The sequence below is a fragment of the Lontra canadensis genome, unplaced genomic scaffold (genome assembly GCF_010015895.1).
Source record: "Lontra canadensis isolate GAN:19392208 unplaced genomic scaffold, GSC_riverotter_1.0 scaffold83, whole genome shotgun sequence".
NCBI lineage: Eukaryota > Metazoa > Chordata > Mammalia > Carnivora > Mustelidae > Lontra > Lontra canadensis.
The window spans coordinates 4,473,289-4,494,580 of NW_022631077.1; the positions used below are offsets into that span (position 1 = coordinate 4,473,289).

The 21,292-nt window shown below is 42.1% G+C and overlaps 1 protein-coding gene across 1 annotated transcript in view; it reads right to left on the reverse strand.

Annotated features, from left to right (window-relative positions):
* CA8 (carbonic anhydrase 8) overlaps positions 1–21,292 on the reverse strand; it is an 85,223-nt gene that overhangs the window by 20,588 nt on the left and 43,343 nt on the right. Inside the window, exons 4-7 of the mRNA XM_032882608.1 lie at positions 20,884–20,979; positions 15,212–15,274; positions 12,935–12,983; positions 10,604–10,716 (exon numbers count right to left, since the gene is read on the reverse strand). Coding sequence (XP_032738499.1) covers positions 10,604–10,716; positions 12,935–12,983; positions 15,212–15,274; positions 20,884–20,979 — 321 coding nt within the window. The remainder of the gene's footprint in view (positions 1–10,603; positions 10,717–12,934; positions 12,984–15,211; positions 15,275–20,883; positions 20,980–21,292) is intronic.

Genomic DNA, 21,292 nt, shown 5'->3' on the forward strand with positions numbered 1-21,292 from the left:
AGCTGGGCCTGACAAGTCCAAGTCCACCCGCTTTTCCCCCAGCTCCAGTGCCAACTCTTCAGAAATCCCCATCAACCCGGTATCACCTCTGCCTTCCATGTATCACAGGATATGGAACAAATATGCTTTCAGTAGCATCAATCCCCCAAAAGTCCACCAGGTGTCTATCACAGGGCTCTATCTACAAAAGTTCTTCCCACAACACAGCCACAGAAATCTGCCACTCGTGAATGAAAATGGAATGAAGGAGATCCATCAATTCAGGGGTTTGAATAAAAGTCTAGAAAGTCCTAGAGATTTTAGGGACTCATAAAAACCCTCAATGATATGGAACATTTTACATGTGCATTTCCTAAGAAGAGGTTCCTGGGCCCCAAAAGAATAGACTCTCCCAGGATTCTAATATTCCAACTATTTATATACGTGTTGGGAAACAGAGCTGAGGGAGAAGGAAGTCACTTGTTACATCAGAACGCAAGTTAGAAGTCTAACCTCTCAGATCGTACTTTCTCATGTCTCCAAATGGTTTCCCTACATGTTGATTTCCCCACGTGGGGTAAGACTGACCCACCTGGTACTGTCCTGTTTGTTTGCTTTTTTATCGTACCTACTCGCTGCCCTTCTACACAAGTGCCAGTGACATAAGCAATTAGCGGTTTAATCTACACTATGGCTTTTCCCCAGACCTTCTTGGAATCTTAGGTTGGGAATACGGGCATCACCTATTGTTTGCTGCACTTGGAAAACTTCCAGAGCCAAGGCTGCACTGAGAATTCCCTGTCATTATTCGTGGCATGTATTTTCACTAGGTTTTCTCTAAGCGTGGAGTTGAAAAGAACCTAGTCAGGCTTTTTTAACAGGAAATTATGGAGGTGAAGGCCGTGGGCTCTGCATCAAAAGCCCAGTTCAGGAGTCCCTGGGTGGCTCAGTCATTAAGCGTCTGCCTTCAGCTCAGGTCATGATCTCGGGGTCTTAGGACTGAGTCCCACATCAGGCTCCCTGCTCAGCGGGGAGCCTGCTTCTCCCTTGTCCACTCTCCCTGCTTGTGCTCTCTCTCTCTCTCTCTGATAAATAAATAAATATATTTTTTTAAAAAATAAAATAAAAAATTTAAAGATTTTAAAACAGCCCAGTTCACACCCTGGCTCTGACACCCAAGAACCAAAACGGCCAGACCACATCACCTCTTTAAGCTTCCGTTTTCACATGGATGTAAGGGACGACAATAACAGCATTTGCAAGGACAATGTAAAAGCGAGATAATTCATGAGAATCACTCAGCATACTCCTACAGCACACACAACTGTTCAGTAGATACTGGCACTTCTTTTGAAGTCAAACCTTTAGCATCTTGAGATAAATATTTAGCTACAATTTTCTGTGCAAAAAGTAGACTGGAAATAATAAACCAACAGACTGCAAAAACAGAACATCCTGCCTTCTCACAGCCTCTTCACATGTAATCACACATAATGGCGGCAACTAGAATCCACACACCAGGCACGGGGTCACCTGTGAGGAACAAGGACTAGAAAGTGCACTGCTTAGGCATATTTTAAGAAAGACTCCATTTCTGATTGACTTTGAAGCTGATTTTAAAGCTAGGTTAATTTTATATTTACATATTCTGAATCGAAGATAAATCTTTCAAGCCCCAGACCTCAGCCTGAAGCAAATTCTGTGAAAACAGCTTCTTCTAGAACAAACGATCGGAATCCACAACCAGCCAGTCTCAAATCACTGCATTCTTGGAGAGAACTATTTCACAAGAAATGTTTTTCTCTGATCATAGCAATACTTTGAAGACTTCAAACATCAACAGAGATCGAAGGGAAAACATGTCTTTCTGAAATGCCAATTTTTTCTGAAGTAACCACCCCTCAAAACCTTTAGTCACTTCAAATGGTTTCAAGCACGTACTGCATTATCTCCCACTGAAAAGAGAGAGAGAGTGAGAAAGGAGCGGAATATATTTCAGGATAAAAGTCTGTGATGAAATTCAAATGTCAGGGCAGTACAGAGACTATCACTATCACACATATCAGTAGGGATGACTTCGTCAATTTTTAATGCTACTCTACTTAAACATGGCTATCGGTTTTTAACCAATTTAAAAGAGAGGGGGAGAGGACAGAGACCCAAGCTTCAGGGAGAAATGCTTATCTTCTGAAGGTAACAGAGTTGAATAGCTATTCTCTGAATCAGCCGTGCACTCTACTTGGTCTAAAGCTTTGACTCCAACCTTCACTGACTCATGAACCAGATAATTCACTCAAAGTTCAGCTTTAAAACCTCTTTCTTTAAGAGTGCATTCAAAGTGCTAATTTACAGGGCTTGTGGTTTGGCATTAATTATTTTTAAAGATTCCCAAGATCCTGTGAATATCCTCTAACAGAGGTCTTTTTACTTGCATCTCTGTTACCATGTTTAAAGAGAAAAGAACACGTAAAAGTCAACATTCTCATCTGGTTTTCTTTCCTGGTCAAGCAGTGACACTGCATGAATTAGTGTAATATAATTCCTTATGGCAGCAATCAAGTTAAGAGTCAAAAGCCAGCTCTACTTAAATAGTCCATAAATACATATATAAACTCAGATTATGTCATTGATAGGACTCTCTACCTTTCATGTACTCAGTCTAATTGTTTTTTGTTTATTTCATTTTCCTCAACCCACTATCTTTTTTCTAAAATCATTGCTTTTTTTTTTTAAAGACTTCTCATCCATAAATCAACTCATCTGTCACAGACTCTTAGTCTCATTTTTCTCATTTTTCTGAGGAAGAGCTCAGAGAAGAGCCCAGTAAAACTGATGCCAACTTTCCCTTATTCCGATACCCAGGCCTGGTCTCTGCCACAGTCTTCCCGTCTTCATCTGAGGACAGTTACTGATGAGCTACACATACGCAAACTTAGTCAAGAATTACAGTCTAGAGTTCATGACCACAGAGGAAGCGCTCTCTATCACGGAAGACGCTGAGGAAATACATCCAAAATTCCCCACAAGTGCCTAAAAAAACACTCATTTTAAGAAAGGGAAGAGGGAGCATCCCAAGAGAGAGAACCTAGAGCTGTATTATCACAGTGTGGCCACTGAGCATCCGAAATGCAGCTGATCTGCCCTGAGGCATGCTGGGATTGCAGGACACACACCAGAAGTCAGACTTAGCATGAAGTAATCATGTAAAAAAATCCCATCCATGCTTTTTGTCTATTCATTACATGTTAAAATGGTATTTGGTGTACATTGGGTTAAAATATACTATTTAAATTCATTTTAACTATTTATATTTAGATGGTTTTATTGTGACCCCTAGAAATTTTAGTCTTATATATGTGGCTCCTCACATGGTGTTTCCACAGGATAGTCAACACTTCTCTTAAGAAACTCCACATTCTGATGTTAGAATGTGGTTCTAAATTACACATGCAGATAAATGCCAGTAGACAAGAAACAGGTGTCCTCAAAGTGTGCTTCCTGGGATAAGTTCCTGGCCCAGTCCTACTGGATCGGCAACTCCGGGGTGGGGCCCAGCAATCTGTGTTCGAACAAGCCCACCCAAGTTTGGGAATTGTGGATAACAGAAGACAATTCACAACAAATGTCCCCAATTGCTTGAAATTGTTTTTCAAACATGACCATGCAGTGGTCCCACAGCAACTGGGGTCTTTAGGGTTAACAGCCCCTCGGAACCCATGTGGGGAGCACACAGACAAGAAAGACCCTGCTGCTGAGTCCTGGCCCTAAACAGACCTCGTTGGTCTCCCAGGACCAGGTGGGCTCTCAGATCCCTCTGGCCAAGCACACACCATATCCTGACTAGGGCTGTCGGGGTGAGGAAGAGTCCTGCTTCTTGATCTCTAGGAAATATGTAGCAGGGAAGGATGGAGAAGGGGCAAAACCGAGAAGAAAAGAAAATTAAAAGTGGTTTTCTAAGTTCTAACAGACATATATTCACACAGTGAGAAACAGTAAACACATTCATGTCCCTTTGCTTCACTAGTGTTACTGAAGTTGAAAGAGAAAGAAACAAAGATAGGCACATCTAACTGAAGAAAGCAGATAAACTAAGAAGTCGGAATAGATAAGTAAGGGGGAAACAGAGAAAGTCAGAAAGGGAGAGTAAAACCTAATCATTTCTCTGTGCATGCGTGCATACTTGCACACATGCCATTATAGTATCAATTCTGACTACTGTTCACATTTTAATGTCTCTGGAAATCAGGATGGGTCTTACAATTTGTTGACAGATTTGATGAAATTTGGCATGTTTTATTCTGTTCTTGGAATCTCATCTCCAAACACAACCGTTCGGCTGAAAAAATTTTTTCCTTCAACTTCCTAATGCTTAGACCACTGTTTATTGCAAAGTAATTGAACATTCTAGATCATAGCAAAATCAAAGAAAATTACATACCATCCAACTGCACGTCTTTTCCCCTCGCATATGGTTTGCTAACCAAGAATTAGATGAAAAAATTCAACTGAGCAGAGGCTTCCAGTTGCTTACTCTAGAATTCCAGGTACCCCGGAGCATGTGAGTGTCCCATGACGGGCTTAACGGTCAACACTACATGTCAACAGGAGACTCCTCCTCCTTAATTGAACTGCTGTGCACTTCATTAGAAACTAGGATGATTTGGGGGCGCCCGGGTAGCCCAGTGGTTAAAGCCTCTGCCTTCGGCTCAGGTCATGACCTCAGGGTCCTGGAATCAAGCCCCGCGTAGGGCTCTCTGCTCAGCAGGGAGCCTACTTCCTCCTCTCTTTCTTCTCTCTCTGCCTGCCTCTCTGCCTGCTTGTGATCTCTTGCTGTCAAATAAATTAATTTTTTAAAAAATCTTTAAAACTACGATGATTTGGAGTCTTTTCTTTAATGTGGCTAGTGCAGACACTTTTATCCTATGGCAGATGGTACACTGCAAGATAGCAATCATTTCCGTAATAAGACCCAACAGCCTAATTTACATATGTTAACCCTGGGATCTGAAAGGAAACATTTTTTCTTCAATACGAAGTTTTATATTTCCCAACAGACTCAGCTATGCAAAGGCCCTACCTACTATTTGCCAGTCCCTTTCATTGTTTTATACACAAATAATATTTTATAATCCCTCCCTCTGTCTCTGTTCCTCTTTAAAGTTAATAATACAAGACGTCTCAATTTTTCTTGGTCTAAAATTTTAGAATCCCATCTCTCTCTTTGGTCCCTCTCATTTTTACTGCCCTCTCTGGACCTTTTCTATTTCTGCCCTGCTTTCTCTGAAGTTATATGAGCAGCAACAACGAAACATTTGGGTCAAGAGCAAACTAATTTATATTCTCTTAAATTTGTAATTTTTTTTCCTAAATCACTCTAAGTTGCATTTTTAATGTGTATGTGTGTGTGTGTGTGTGTGTGTGTGTACATTTTAACACCGCTGCCTTCTGAGCAGATGCTATAATGGACCTTTGTGCTAATAGTACCTATATCTTTTTTCTTAAAAAGCTGCTGCTAATTGGAAAATCATCTATTTTCAAGAGCAGTTGAAGTTATTCCTTCCAATACACATCCCTTTGGCTTTGGCTCCCAATTAGGAGGATACGGCTTTTCCCAACAATCGAGGAACATGACTTGGGCTGTTAGGGTTATTAGAATCTCTCACTGGCCTTACCCAAAGGGACAATAGAAAGCAAGGTTCCCTTTGAAGCTAGCCAGACGCAAAGGCATACACAGTGATTTGTCTCTGAATTTTGGCATAACATGCTAGTCAATAGGGGAGTAAAACATTATGGCTCACATTTACAGAACATCAGTTAACATTCAGAGTAAAGCTCAACAGTAACATTCCCAAGAATTAACAGGCTAGCAAGGGAATCCTTAACGGAATTCCAAGAGGAATTGAGAATGTTCTCTTTTGTGACTCAACAAGGTTAATCCCAGCTAACTTCCAATAAACAGAAATTTATTGTGGTGATAAAATTTTATTTTTCACTAAAAGGTTTGATCTATTTTTAGAAAAATACCCCTAAACAAAGCAATGCTGAACAAATGGGACTGTAGACTCAGGTTCTTCTAGTTCCTCACCATGCCTGAGACCTTTCCTTGTGGCTCAATCCAATTAATACTTTTCTACCCATCATTTAATGTGTGTGCAAAATCTGATACTTTTCATCTTTCCACTCCCTTTTTCTTAAAACTCACACCTTCCGTGGCTTCCCATCAACCTCCTGACTCTTCCCACCCCTTGAGTCAGGTCGTGGGGACAACATTCCCAATGCATGCCCTTATCAGCTGCCACTCCCCACGCTCCGCATGATTTCTTTTCTCTCCCTAAAGGATGTCCTTCCTCTTCTCCAAGGATGGCTTCAACCATCACCTACGAATTATACCCCTTTCTTGGGACATCTCGAAGGCATCCTCAATCTCTCAGCAGTCACAACCATAAACTCCTAGTACTCTCCATAAAGCCTACTCTTCCATTTTTATTCCTTGTCATGAAGAGTGACACTACACACTCGCCAGTCATTCAAGCCAAAATCCAGGGAGTAATATGCAGGTTTGCCCTCTCTGAAAACCCGCCTATGTCTTCAGTCACCAATTCTACTGATTCTACTGCCTTTTTGTTTCTAAAGCCATTCCTCTCCTTTCATCCCACTGTCACAACCTTTTAAGATTTTATTTATTTAATTGACAGAGATCACAAGTAGGCAGAGAGGCAGGCAGAGAGAGAGGAGGAAAAGCAGGTTCCCCGCTGAGCAGCAAGCCTGACGTGGGGCTCGATCCCAGGACCCTGGGATCATGACCCGAGCCGAAGGCAGAGGCTTTAACCCACTGAGCCACCCAGGCGCCCCGACCACTGTCACAACCTTGACTCAGATTTACATCTTCATACTGGAGCTATAGAGAGGTCTCAGATTCAGACTTGCTCTTGTCTCTCTCTCTCTTTCTCACAACATTCCATTAATTCCTTGCTGCCTTCAGGAAGCCTCCACAGCACAACATCAAGGCTCACTGATAAGTGTCAGGCCCATCCATGATCCCCTCTCTGATTTCACGTCATGACATGGGCCTTTTACACTAACAGTGGCCATCTCCAAAGGCCTCTGTGCCTGTGCAGACACCACTTCTCCAATTGACAATGCCCTCTAATACTCATGCCACATCCCATTATCTGGCTTGGGGAAGGTCTACCAGATGGCTAAATCTTATTGGGTGCCTGTCCTATGTGCTAGGACATATTCATGTCATACTAAAGCACTGTTCACATGAAATTACTCTTATTTTTTATTTTTTTAAGATTTTATTTATTTGACAGAGATCACAAGGAGGCAGAGTGGCAGGCAGAGAAAGAGAGATGGGGAAGCAGGCTCCCTGCTGAGCAGAGAACCCAATGCAGAGCTCGATCCCAGGACCCCAGGATCATGACCTGAGCTGAAGGCAGAGGCTTAACCCACTGAGCCACCAAGGTGCCCCAGAAATTACTGTTCTTTAAATGTGAGCATATCTGCCTTTCCCCCTAGATGGTGAACCCCTTGATGTCAGAACTATGTCTTATTGTTCCTCCATTTTCTGTGCCTACTACGGCGCCTGGAATATAGAAAATGCCAAATTACCAAATTAATCAATGAATGCGTGAATTAGTGAATAAATTATTCACCTTTTCTCAAAGGAGAAATTCCACATGCTAACATCTGCCTATGAAAAGGGTAAAGGAAGACAGGGCTATGGCAACACATTTTATCAGTAACTGTTTGTGTTAACAGTGGCAGGGACATGTAAAGGCCAGTGAATGAATCCCCAGCAAAACATACTGCATATCCAGCCTCAGTGTTTTGAAACTTAGTCATCTAAGAACTTGTGATCCTTGCTGCAACAATGAGGAAGTGTGTATCATTGTCCTAAAAGCAAAGTGTAGGAAACGTAAATGCAGGAGGGTGTTTGATCTTTGATATCCGTCATTCCCCGAACAATCACAATTCTCCCAGCCCAGCTTAGGACGGCTGAGGCTGCAGTCTCACTCTAACCTGGTTGCGGGGGCCAACAACAAGCTTGGCCTTTACCCGTCCACAGACTCATCCCCAACTTTCTTCCCTGCTTTGGAAATGTGATGTCAGCGAGAGAAGTGACTTGGACCAACTGGATAGCACATGGAGACTACTAAGTCCCATGGGACCCTACCAGACTTGAAGAGTTCTCTTATAAAAGAGTTCTCTTATAAATGTTTTCTCAGGAGGGGCACCTGGGTGGCTCAGTGGGTTAAAGCCTCTGCCTTCAGCTCAGGTCATGATCTCAGGGTCCTGGGATCGAGCCCCGCATCGAGTTCTCTGCTCAGTGGGGAGACTGCTTCCTCCCCTCTCTCTGCCTGCCTCTCTGCCTACTTGTGTCAAATAAATAAATAAAATCTTTAAAAAAAAAAAAAAGCTTTCTCAGGAAAACCTCCTAAGAGACTATTTCTCCCATCTTCTCCACTCTTCCTTTCCCAAACTCTTTTCTTGGGTATCTCATTCGTCCCTTGGCTCCTTGTCTTATGCCAAAGATCCCTAAATGTGTATGGCCACTTCAGCCTCAGACGATCTTGTTCTGTGTTTTAGTCAGAAGAAATCAAACTCCTCCAACTGAGAACACAAAACATAGACCAAAAAGGTAGAAACCTTCTCTAGTACCATAAGATTTTCCTGTCAAGGTCTGATATAGAAAGAGGATCTCAAAGAAGTTGTGGTGTCATAAAGGGCAGGAGTTGAAAGGGGACAGTGGTTAAGCACCCATCACTGATCATCACCTAGAACTGAGCTGGATCCCAAAACCACCCAGTGGCATCTGGGCCCGCTTCTGTAAGGTACGGTTATCTGCCGCGCCCACCCTACTTAAATTCTCCCAGGCATCTGTCACTATTAAAGTCCCTCCTCCACATGTTGGCCATTCACTCTCCCATCCTGCATCCCAGGACGTCACTCCCTCTCCAGTGTCCTTAAGTCCTTCTTAGCCCCCTGCATGAAGCCATCTCCAGCTGCACTGAGGTTTGGCAGTCAGCCGACCCTCTCGCCTCCTCCTCAACTTGAGCTCAACTCATCATCAAATCCATCTCTTCTTCCTCTGGGACATGAATCCTGCATGCACGTCCCAGCTCAGCAGGGAGTCTGCTAAGACTCTCTCTCCTTCCGCCCCTCCCGAGTTCATGTGTACACACTCCTGTGCTGGCTCACTCTCTAAATAAATAAATCTCTTCTGTGACAGGTCACTGAAATGTTGAGGTTGGTTTGTTACAGCAGCTAACATCTTTGTGGTTAAAATCCAAACGCATAATTATTAGTCCAAAGATTTATCCCTAACATTAGAGTCAAATTTCTAATTTCTTTCCTCTCCTTTACCAGACTTACTCATAATATTTTGGGGGAATTATTCCCTGTCCCCCCTAGGCCACGCTGGGTTTCTTTCCTATGTGTGCCAGGAGCAACTTACTTCTCACAGCCAGCATAACCCATCTGTAGGATTCTTTGTCTCTTCCATTCTTGTAAATATCTTGAGGATAAAAACTGTTTTAATCTCCATATTCTTTGTGTGTCTGCTTGGAACTCAGGAATAGCTTCTTTGAAGAACACAAGGATAAATGAATAAATAAGGGATCTGTCATATTAAAAATATGAAAGCCTCAAGGTGGTGTGATCGAAGTCTGTAAAAGGCTGGAGAAACTAATTTGGGAAGTTTTAAAATCAATCCTTAGAAAAACAAAAAGAAGAAGAAACTGTTAAAGGTTGAAAGGATTTTGAAGATTTAAGGACAAGCAAAGGACGGCTTTACTGAGTAGTTAATAAACTTGAGGTTCTTAGAAAGTGATAGGAGATGTAATAAAAATTTGTTAAAAAAAAAAAAAGGTCTCTAAAGGAAACTTCATTTGTTTGGAGTACAGTCTAAGGCTTCTGAGGTTGATCATGAAGGAAAAAATACAGCCTTTTAGAACACATCCCTTAGATCCCTGGAGGACAGGAGACATTTAAAGCACCTCTTTTGTAATAATATCAAAATCATTATTTAAACATATTGTAATGATGTTGCCTCATGTTCCACCAGCTAACATCCCATGACAGTTCAACTCAGTGCCCCCACCCACTGTGCATCAGCCTTTAGAGCACCGAGGCCAAGCCCAAGATGAGACCAGAAGTGGAGCTGGAGAACAATCCAGCTCTTTCCAGAGCATTCTTTTTACCTCCTTCACCCTTCTGCTTACAGAACTCTTCCTATGCAAGCCAAGAAAGAAGTATCACAAAGCCCCATGACTCACAGAAATAACCAACATTTTCACTTCCAAGACCTTTCTCCTCTCCACTGCTGGGGAATCCCACACAAAGACATAACTAGACTAATCAAAAGTCTGACTATTTCAGTGACTTCTATTTACTCTATAAAAACTAACTTTTAAAATACAGATCATAAACGATAGCTGGGTTTTATTCATCCCTGACCTTTCGATTGCTTTCACTGGTTCAAGACATCTAACTTTCATCTGTGGAGATGTGACTGATCTAAAGGAAGCTAAGACATAAAACAGACATTTCCCTTTTACAGAAACAATATTTAACCTTTAACTCAGAACTTCTTCTGAACGATTTAAAGTGCTGTACTCACCTGCAGCTGGGATATCGTTAAAGGATATCGGAATAATATCCAGGTAACACCTTCACTGCAAGGCGGAATGGTAAGAGAGCCTTCATATACCCAATAATCCCGAAGCAAAGGATCTGTGCAACCGGGTGGACATGACACGAAAAAGTAAGTTAATTAATAATACTTTGGAGGAGGCCAACAATAATTTTCCAGAATTATAAATCATCTAAACAACACTTTTCAGAATGAGGTCATTTTAAACTACAGCCTCACACCTGTATTCTTAAACTGATCGTCACAGAGAAAATAACCAATGGGAAAATACGATGAGCCCTCGTTCTAGTATTAATACTGATTTCGAGTCATGTTATCACTCTGTGAGCCAAAGACGGCTCTACAAAGTTGATAGACTCATACATATGTGTACATATAGGTCCAGTTCAGTCACTTTCTTCATTTTTTTTAAAGATTTTACTTATTTATTTGACATAGAGAGATCACAAGCAGGCAGAGCAGCAGGCAGAGAGAGAGGGAAGCAGGCTCCCTGCTGAGCAGAGAGCCTGATGCGGGGCTCGATCCCAAGACCCTGAGATCATGACCTGAGCCGAAGGCAGAGGCTTTAACCCACTGAGCCACCCAGGCGCCCCTCTTTATTTTTAAGATTGTATTTATTCATTTGTTGGAGAGAGAGGGAGAGATTAAGAGAGTGAGCACAAGCAGGGAGAACAGCAGGCACCCTGCTGGGCAAGGAGCCCGATATGGGACCCGATCCCAGGACCCTGGGATCATGCCGAGCCAAAGACAGACGCTTAACCAACCGAGCCACCCAGGCGTCCCAGGTTTAGTCACTTTAGAAGATGTGTATCTGTGTTGTTTTTTACTATACTGAAGAATTTCCCTGACTTATTCATACCTAATCCACCCTTACTACCTGTGAGGCACTCTGCTAAGCATTTCACATGAATTCATTTAACCCTCACAGCAAACCAATGAGACAGGTATTATTGTTAGCCCTGTTTTCCAGATGGGGAAACTGAAGCACAGAGGGTGACATAATTTGCCCAAGGTCACTCAGCTAATAAATGGCAGAGCCAGGTTCAACACCAAGCCGTCTGACTTCAAAGACTGTACTTTTAAACATTCTGTTCTATGATAATTGTCTTTCTCTGATTGACTTATTTTGCTTAGCATAATATATATGATCTCTCTCATAGGAGGAATTTGAGAGGCAGGGCAGGGGTTCGTGGGGGGTAAGGAGGGAAAAAATGAAACAAGATGGGACCCGGGAGGGAGACAAACCAGAAGAGACTCTTAATCTCAGGGAACAAACTGAGGGTTGACAGGGAGTGGGGGGAGGGATGCAGTGGTTGGGTTATGGACACTGGGGAAGGTATGTGCTATGGTGAGTGCTGTGAATTGTGTAAGACTGATGATTCACACACCTCTACCCCTGAAGCAAACAATGCATTATATGTTAATTAAAAAAACAGTAAAGGAGAAGTTTTTGCATTTTTACATGCAATGATTTTAAAAGAATCTAAAGGCATTCTGTGATAATAAAGCAATTTTTACTGTTAAAAAATAAAAATAAAAATAAACATTCTGTTCTAGCTCTCTCTATACATCTCCCTCAACAGCAAAATACTGAGGTCCTATTACGACAGGACAAAAGAAATCTTTTAGTTCTGCATTAGAGGAATTCGTGATCAAATATGATGGATAGGTGTTCAACACATGGCAAAAACTGGTTTGTTGTAAAGCAACTAAAGGTAGGCCACAGATGATACAATGCATCAGCTTACGTGGTTTTGTTTAAAACACTGAGAAACAGCATATAATTTAGGCAGAGAGATATGAAGACCAAATTTTATACAAAACCACCTTTAACTACAAACTATGCTTTGAGTATTTTATACCGAGTTCTTAACATGTTTAGGTATACCTAAGTAATTAAGAGTAACATCTGTATGATAGTAGCACTGCAAAGACTTTACCTTAAATAATTAGATATAAACTTTATTTCACTCTAGAGATTAGTAAGAACCTCACTGACCAATCCTAGAAGTATATTAATGTTACGTTATTACACTCATGCTTTACACAGAGGTAGCAATTCTTGCAAATGAAAATCCAAAAGAAACTCTTCAGAGAATAATGGAAAAAGTGACAAAATGTTTGTTTCAAAAGGTTACTCATGTTTAGAGCAATCTGAAAGTACTACCTAGGACAGAGAATGTAAACTGTAAAGAAACTTTATTAACTAATAATATATAGTCGTATGTATTCGGAAGGAAACAACACAATCATATTCACAGTTAAAATCCTTCTTACATGACCGAGATTAACACCTACCTGGTAGTAAAGTGTTGGGATTAAAGCAGGGTATCGTTTTGGACTTCCCCTGAAAAAGAAAAAAAATCACCATATATTATCATAAGATTCCTCAATTTTAGAATAAAAAAATTACTAGCTCTAAGGACCCAGGTTGACTTCTTTTCTGAATGGCATCCCGGACTCCAGATGTCTATAGATGTCCCACTCTGTCTTCTCAGGGGAGCCGCAGCGACTGATTCCAACAAGACACTCCTGCTCTGACTCCATGGCTATGTCGCTGCGACCACAGTTCAATTCTCCCTACAATTTCAGAGAGAAATTTACAATTGTCTCTCTACTGTGTTGTCTATCTCAGTTTTCCTGCTCCTAAGCACATCCACACCAAAGACCTGGGTTTTGGTGTAAAATGCCTGAACCTGGTTCAGAAAATTCTTTAGAAATGACCTTCCTCCTGCTACTCTGACCTCAGCTCTTAACCTTCTTGGCATTACAACCTGCCTCCTAAATTCTCATTCTGTTTCCTTTGCATTTGGTAACTTGTCTCTATGATCTATTCGAGATCCTCTTTTCTCCAGAGAGGGAGAACTAACACCTGAATGAAAATATTCAATTCTACTAATGCCTGGGTGGCACAGTCAGTTAAGCATCTGTCTCTTGGTTTCGGTTCAGGTCGTGATCTCAGGGGTCCTGCGCTCAAGCCCCGAGACAGGCTCTGCACTCAGCATGGCGTCTGCTTGAGATTCTCTCTCCCTCGGCCTGCCCCTCCAGCTTATGCACTCTCTTTCTCAAATGACTAAATTTTTAAAAAAATATATTCAATTCTTATCAACTTTTATCAAAGTTGTATTTAAATTTCAATAAAATAAATAATTTCAATAAAATACTTGTGCCATTGTTCAATCATCACATTTGCAATCACTATTTTAAATGTCCCTTAAATTGCTCATGCCCTAGAGGCAAACAGACCCGTCATGATAGCTGGAGGTCTCTTATAAGATTACTCTGTCAAAGCAGACATAACACATTAATACGTAACCTCTTAGTCTCTTCCTTACTTCTAGGAACGGTTTGACACATTGTAAGAATCCAGCTTACTTGCTTCCCACCAGCCCCCTGTATTCCATAAAGATAGAGGTCATAGGAGCTGAAGCAATGAAAGAAAATTTCTCAACCCATTTCTATTAGACAAATGTCAGTCAAAATGTGTCCTTCCCCCTTCTTACCAGCTTTTTGACTAGTCTGTGCTTTCCCTTGGTAGCTGGATTCATTCTAAGCCTGCTCGGGAAATCTCTGGTAGACGTTTTTTCCCTCGTCCAAGACGCCCTGGGCTTGCACCAGCCTCAAGCTAATCAGACTTCACTTCCAGATTGATTTTTGGATTGGCCGTGGGTCTTGATCTTCGAATCTCTGCACTGTCTCTGCAGTAGCTCTCCAGGATTAAACTACTGCCCTCCGAGGCCACTCAGATTCCATCGATTCAACGTGCACATGAAAAGCACTGGTTATAACAGAGCTTGGCTTCCCAGCAAAGCTGGGCTGCATCACTACAGAACTGTGTCAAACTAAATCACCTTCTCTGTGATACCTGATCTTACAGCTTATGCATACTTGCCTTTTTTCGTTTTTTAACATAAATACTTTTTAGTATAGTTGCCATAATTTTTGTTTCAATTACACAACTTTCCTATAACCAATGGGCCGAAGGGGTTAATTCCACAGGCCTGGATTGCTCAAAAAGCAGCCCGTCTTGAGGACTGGCCTTGATTGGCTCAGAGGTCTTGGAATATTCTGCCTGATAAGAGGGTTTCCATATGCCAGAGGCCTTGGGCCACGCTATACCAGTTAGACCAGAGGAGTTTATCCTGACAATGTGATTTATGATGAAGGCTTGGTTTGGCTGGGGCAGGGGGTGAGGCTGGGGTTAGTTACACAGACACTTCATGCCCACATAACAGACTCCTAATAAAATCCCTGTGCACAAAGGTTCAGCGAGCTTCTCTAGTTGGTCACACTTCAAATGAGCTGTGGCATACCACAGTCGAAAGAGTTAGGTTCATCCCGTGATTCCACTGGGAGGGCACAGCTGGAAGCTTATGACTGGTGTCTCCTGGACTTAGCCCCATGCGCCTCTGCACTGTCCTCCTTTTTGATCTGTGTCTTTCCTCTGTCATAAACCACAACCAGGAGAGTAACAGCTACTCTGTGAGTCCTTTGTGTGCATCATCAAATCTGAGAGTGGTCTTGGGGACTGCTTTCATAACCGGTATTTTTATTTTCTTTTAAATAAGGACTTACCTTGTACTGAATATCCTGGAGGATTTCAGTCACAGCCTTCAAGCCTACGTGTTCTTTTCCTATCTGCAATACATAAAGCATAAACCATACCACAACTATCTTTAAATACTCCGCTTTCATTCAAAAGAACTAACAGAAAGTGAAGCTCAAGTCCTCCTGAATTTCCTTCTCTAGGAATAAATGACCTTTTCATTAATAACCAGGTCAGCATCTACAGAGGGCGATTAAAGTTGTAAGACAGACTAGTACAAGAAAGTATTAGTTCTAAGACATTTTCGAGAATTCATTCTAAATTCATCTTACTAGGTAGAGATTACTACCCACTGTGCGATCTGCAGTCGACCCCTAAACAATGAGGGGGTTAAGGCACTGACCCCTGTGCTGTTGGAAATCACGTACAATGTTTGACTCCCCTCAAAACTTAACTGCTAATAGCCCACTGTTGACCAGAAGCCTTACTGATAACAGCAGTCAATTAACATGTATTTTTGAATGTGACATGTATTATTACTCTATTCTTACAATAAGCTAGAGAAAAGAAAATGTTATTATGAAAATCCTAAAAAAGGGAAAATATATTTACAGTACTATAAAAAATTCATGCATAAGTGAACCTGTGTGGTTTCAAAGTCAAGTTTGTTCAAGGGACAACTGTATATCAAAGGATATAATACTGAAATTTAATATTTCAAGGATATTTCTAAATTAAAATTGCTCATCACATTTCAGACCCTTTCATTTTTTTTACCTCCGGCATTTCTAGATCACTGTACCTATACTGGGGGTGGTGGGTGGATCTGTTGTTAAGCATCTGCCTTTGGCTCAGGTCATGATCCCAGGGTCCTGGGATTGAGACCTGTGTCGGGCTCCTTGCTCAGTGGATAGCCTGCTCCTCCCTCTCCCTTTCTCCCTCTCCCCCAACCCCCGCTCATGTTCAGTCTCTCTCAAATAAATAAATAAAACCTTTTTAAAAAGACTGGACATAATTGTATAACCACCATTTTATTCTTAAATTCATCAAAATGTGCTGCTCATAGCTTTCTATTTTAAAACATTATGTATCATTACATATTTTTAGTGTAAAAAATGCTCCACAGAATGTGAGATTTCAAAAGAAATTTGACATTAAGTATTCCTGACTTTAACTTTTAAAAACTGTAGGTGCCATCTGATCTCCACTTTTCAACCAGGTTTCAATGGCCCATGATAATGGAGGACAATAGCAACAGGAGATAATTTAAAATCTGAGATAAACAATGTTATTATATGCTTTTTCTCTGCCCCACACATTTGTGCAGGATGACCTACAGAAGCTAGAAAAGCTGTCAACCTCTCAACGTTCTCCATTTCTCTCCACATGCACCAAGTGTGAAATATGCCAGGTGAAGGGGCATCAGAGAGGAAAGAGACAAGACAAGACACTTACATAACCTAAGATAGGCCAATCAGTTCAAAAGAGTCCAGACTTAACTATTTCCCAAGTGTCTGCAATTCCTCAGACAGGCTCAAAAGATGGAAAATGAATTCTCTAAAGTTAAGAAAATAATACTTGAGGCAAATGCATGAATGAGTGCAGAGTCCTGGGCCTGACCTTTGGAGGCAGTGGACCTCCCTCTTCATTGTACTGGTTTAACAGTGAGGTAGCACTTGGAGGACTTCACCTTGGCCGGTGTTTTTCCTTCCATGCATCTCCTGTCAGATTACAACTCTTCAAAGAGTCCTTATCTGAATCCAGTAGGGCTATATACTGGAGAGGTTCAGGAGCAAGGCTGCCCTCACAGGATGCCCAGGTTCTGAGCCTGACTCAGTGTCCAGGCCAAAACAAGTTTACTTAACCTCTCTATCCTTCAGCTTCCTGGTCTATCCAATGGGGGAGGGGTGGGGTACTGAGGATAAAAGCGATGGGGTTGAAGATAAGACAACAAAGACCTCAGAAAAGGTCATAGACCGTCCTAATTCAATTACTATCACCCACTATTATCCTTACTTAGAATGCCAAACAGCATCAAATACAGTTTTTATGGAGAGTAGTAGTATCTCAGCCTCCTCCTTCTCTAAAGATTCCGTACTTCATGGGCAAGAGTTTTAAATCTTTCAACAAACTCTAGCTCTTGTGGCATCTCTTCCCTTTCCGTCTTTGCCGGATTTCTGTGGGAAGAGGTGATAACCACCCAACAAAGTGAGTATAGATGCTACTCTGTGCAGCCCAGCCCCCGAAATCCTAGAGCAGCCCGGGTGACAACATAGCCTGGTGCCCAGAGTCAGCCAAGAACCTGGAGACCCATTACCTCCTTACCCCTCACTATCCAAAATGACCCCATCAGCCCTGCCCAGCCCTGACCCGTGCCTTTCCACCTCTCACTCTGACCTCACCTCATTTCCACTGTGCCCTCTGCAACAGGGGCCACTGCCTGCTGGACTGTGTGAAGCCCTCAGGTCTGCTCAAGGCCCAGCTCACCCGGGCCTTCCGAGTGGACGCTGTGCGGTCTCCCCCAGAGTCAAGGCTGAAAGCAGAGGTCAGTACCCTGCGGGTACCCTCCGATGCACACTCTGACCCATGGGCACAAGGCTGTCCTCCTCAGACTGGACCATCCTCCTCAGATACTACCAGGCTCTACTTGGGACGAAGTTATACTGTCACCACCTTTTTTAAAAAATGACCCACTGGTCACCCCCTCGTCATCCTCACCTCCTGCAATCACTAAGAGGACCTCGACTCCCTGGAATGTGTCTTCACCCCTAGCCCGTGGCTTCCAGCCCCATTCTACCTCGGCACTCATCCTGAGAACATTCCCTGAATTTGTTTTCCCTCTGAAAACTTCTGCTCTGAAGACCATTCCCTTTGACCACAGCTTCTCATCCATGCAGCTCTTACCCTCTCCTCTCTCTCTCTCTCCCCATTCACTGATCTAAGGAGCCACGGCTCCCAGGGGCCTCTTGGCTTTGTCTCTTTCCCTTCCTGACACCTCTCTAGCCATCCTCCATTCTCTCACCCCTGTGTCATCCTAAGCCATCTGCTCTGCAAGAGATCAATTCAACAATTCTTGATAAGTTTTCTACTCTTCTACTTGGATAGAGAAACAAGCCACACCATCTATGATGTTCAGTCTCAAGTGGGTCTCCCACACTGACTGTCACGTCTGTTACCACTCCCCTCTGGGCTATTTCAAAACCCAACTCCACACCCATGCTTCCCTTGCTCTAGAAATAATTCTGCTTCACGTGTCTCAGAGATGATGAAGGTCATCAAGCATGAGCTCCTCTAACTTTATGCCTTTCTTCATCTTTAAATCCATCCTATTTCTACCCACTCTTTCTTCCTGCTCTGCTCTGGTTAAAGTGTGGATGCCCCCTCATTTCCGAGGTTAGTCTACCCACAAAAGCTCTCTATCCAGCATCTTCTTGTCTCCTCCAGAACTCTTATATATCAAGTATCCCCTTTTTTCCCAGTATTTTTAAACTCTGCATCTGCACTCATGCTTTTTGCTCAGAATAAACATATAGGCAGATCGCAGATCTTGAAATGAGACAAAGAGAACTTTCCTATACATCAGCATGAGTTATTACCCCCATCTGTCTTTCTTTTCTTGAGCCATGCTTCTTGAAAGGGAAACCTACGCTCACCGCCCCTGCCTCCCCCCACCTCCCCCCTGCCTCCCGTTCTCCCACTCCTCCTGCCGAAGTGTGAGAGCCCCAGATGGACTTCAGTCCCTCTCGTCTCCGCTTCAGTGGACACTGCTCATCAGTCCTTCTTTCTTTCATGAGATTCTGCTCTCGGACTTTCTGTAAGTTGACTCTCTCCTAGGTAACCAGAATGGCTCCTCACAGCAAACTCGGGGAAAGTTAGAACAGGTGCACGTGCTCATAAGCTTCCCTGGGGCCTACAACCATGAGCTTCTTCCTGGAATACTGATGCTGGTTCCCAGAGCCCTGGCTTTCAGCCTAGTGCTCTATCAGCCTATGCCACCTGACCTATGCTAAGGATAAGTAAGTGAGAATATTCTCATATTTAATTCCATTCACAAATATTTAATGAATTCCAACTCCAGAGATGAAATGAACATGTTTATTTCTCCTCTTGATGTGACTGTTCAGTTATTTATTTTATTTTATTTCATTCATATTTTTTAATAACAAGACATTGCCTTCTACTTCTATTGCCTCAACTTCTCAAATTTGGGCACTTTATTAATTTTTTCAGGTTACAAAAGTAGACTTCAATAGTTACTACTTTAGTACACTAGAAATCATCAAAACATTTTTACCAGTGTCTTGATAACATGATTTTATTCTGCTTATACAATGCAGTTATAAAATAGGCCCTTGCCTATAGAAAAAAAGAAGCCATGAAGTAAAGAGTAAGAAGGTTCATTTAAAACTCTGGGAATTTGCTTTTAAATTCTGTGACAGGTGTCATATTTTCAAGATACTGCTATTTTAAAATCAAATAATTTAAAATAAAATAAAAAGGCTAAAACCTTTCTGTCAATAGACAAATATCTGAGTGAGAAATTTATAAAGGAAAACTGCTGTGCTTAATATTACTATTAAAATATATACGACACCAAAAAAGCAGGTTTGCAAAGGCCTCACTTTCTTCGAAAAATTAAGTTACTGACAATCACTGTTCTCATATGACTGCTCTAGTCTCACATTCTCCAAAAGGAGAGCCCAGAATCACGCAGAACTGCAGTTACAGCAATGGTTTCTGGTCTTGACGGTGACACTAAATCTGTGTGTGACTGTGATCTGTGACCGACCTCTCTGGCCCTTGTAGGACCATTCTGTAGGATGGGGAAGGAGAAAGTAGGGTCTCTTTTACCTCTTCATCTTTTAGGACATCCAACAGACAAGACAAAGTTAAAAAGACTCATGGCAGGGGTAGGGGACTAGATTAAATTTTTACTTTTGGGTGGCTCAGTGGGTTAAAGCCTCTGCCTTCGGCTCAGGTCATGATCCCAGGGTCCTGGGATCGAGCCCCGCATCGGGCTCTCTGCTCAGCAGGAAGCCTGCTTCCCTTCCTCTCTCTCTGCCTGCCTCTCTGCCTACTGTGATCTCTCTCTGTCAAATAAATAAATAAAATCTTTAAAAAAAAAAATTTTTACTTTTGAAAGTAGTCTGTTTTTAATATGTTTCACAAAATTTATTTAATATCCTTTGCCCACTACAGAGCTCAAACCTAAACTCTATATTAACTGTATCCACCAAGATCTTCACCAGTCTTATTTTATCAGTGTTTTCGATCAGACACTTCAAATCATCTTGGAGTAAAAATTATTAATAACAACGAGCTAAAAGAGTCTACTACATGATTACATTATTGATTTTTCTTCAATTTCACAGCAAGTGCCAGGGTCCAAAAACATTTTCTAAAATTCTTTTTCATTAATAAAATGAACTCTGCCTTCAGGAGACATTTTCAACATCATTTCTCCAAAGACCCTGAAGCTCAGTTAGAAAAAAATGTCTACAGACTAAATGAACAATTTGCTACCCGTGAATATGGCTGCTCTCTCGTGAGCCAGAAGAATCAGGTGTCCTCTTCTCAAATGAGCTGTGTTCTCTGCACAGGAGTTTAAGAAGTAATAAAACTGAGAGCACAAAATTTTCTGCCAAGGAATCAGAAATAAGGATTCTGAACAACAGAACAGTCACAGCAGGAGACCATTTACCTGAACAAACAAAGCAATAATGGCAATGCCATGTGGCTTCCCCACGGCCTCGTCGATACTGCCAAACAGGGTGGAGTTCCAGTGGATCAGATGGAGCTGGGGAAACAAGACAGGTCGTCTCGTTATTAATGCATTTCTAGTGAAAACCGCAAGGACAGATCAATTTTTCCTTAATGAGGTCTGTTACGTCTCTATGGTACCACATGCAACGGAAGTGTCCCAAACAGACACACACAGACCACTGCTGGAATCCAGATTCTCGAAGAGTCTTTCCTACTTATTTCCAAACAGCTGTTAATGCTCAGTAGATTGCGGACTCTTCAGTTCCGCTTTAATCCTCATCAGGAGCACATCTAAGGAGACCGGCAGAAGGCTCATTGATTTAGTCGCCTTGCCTTTCATAAATGCT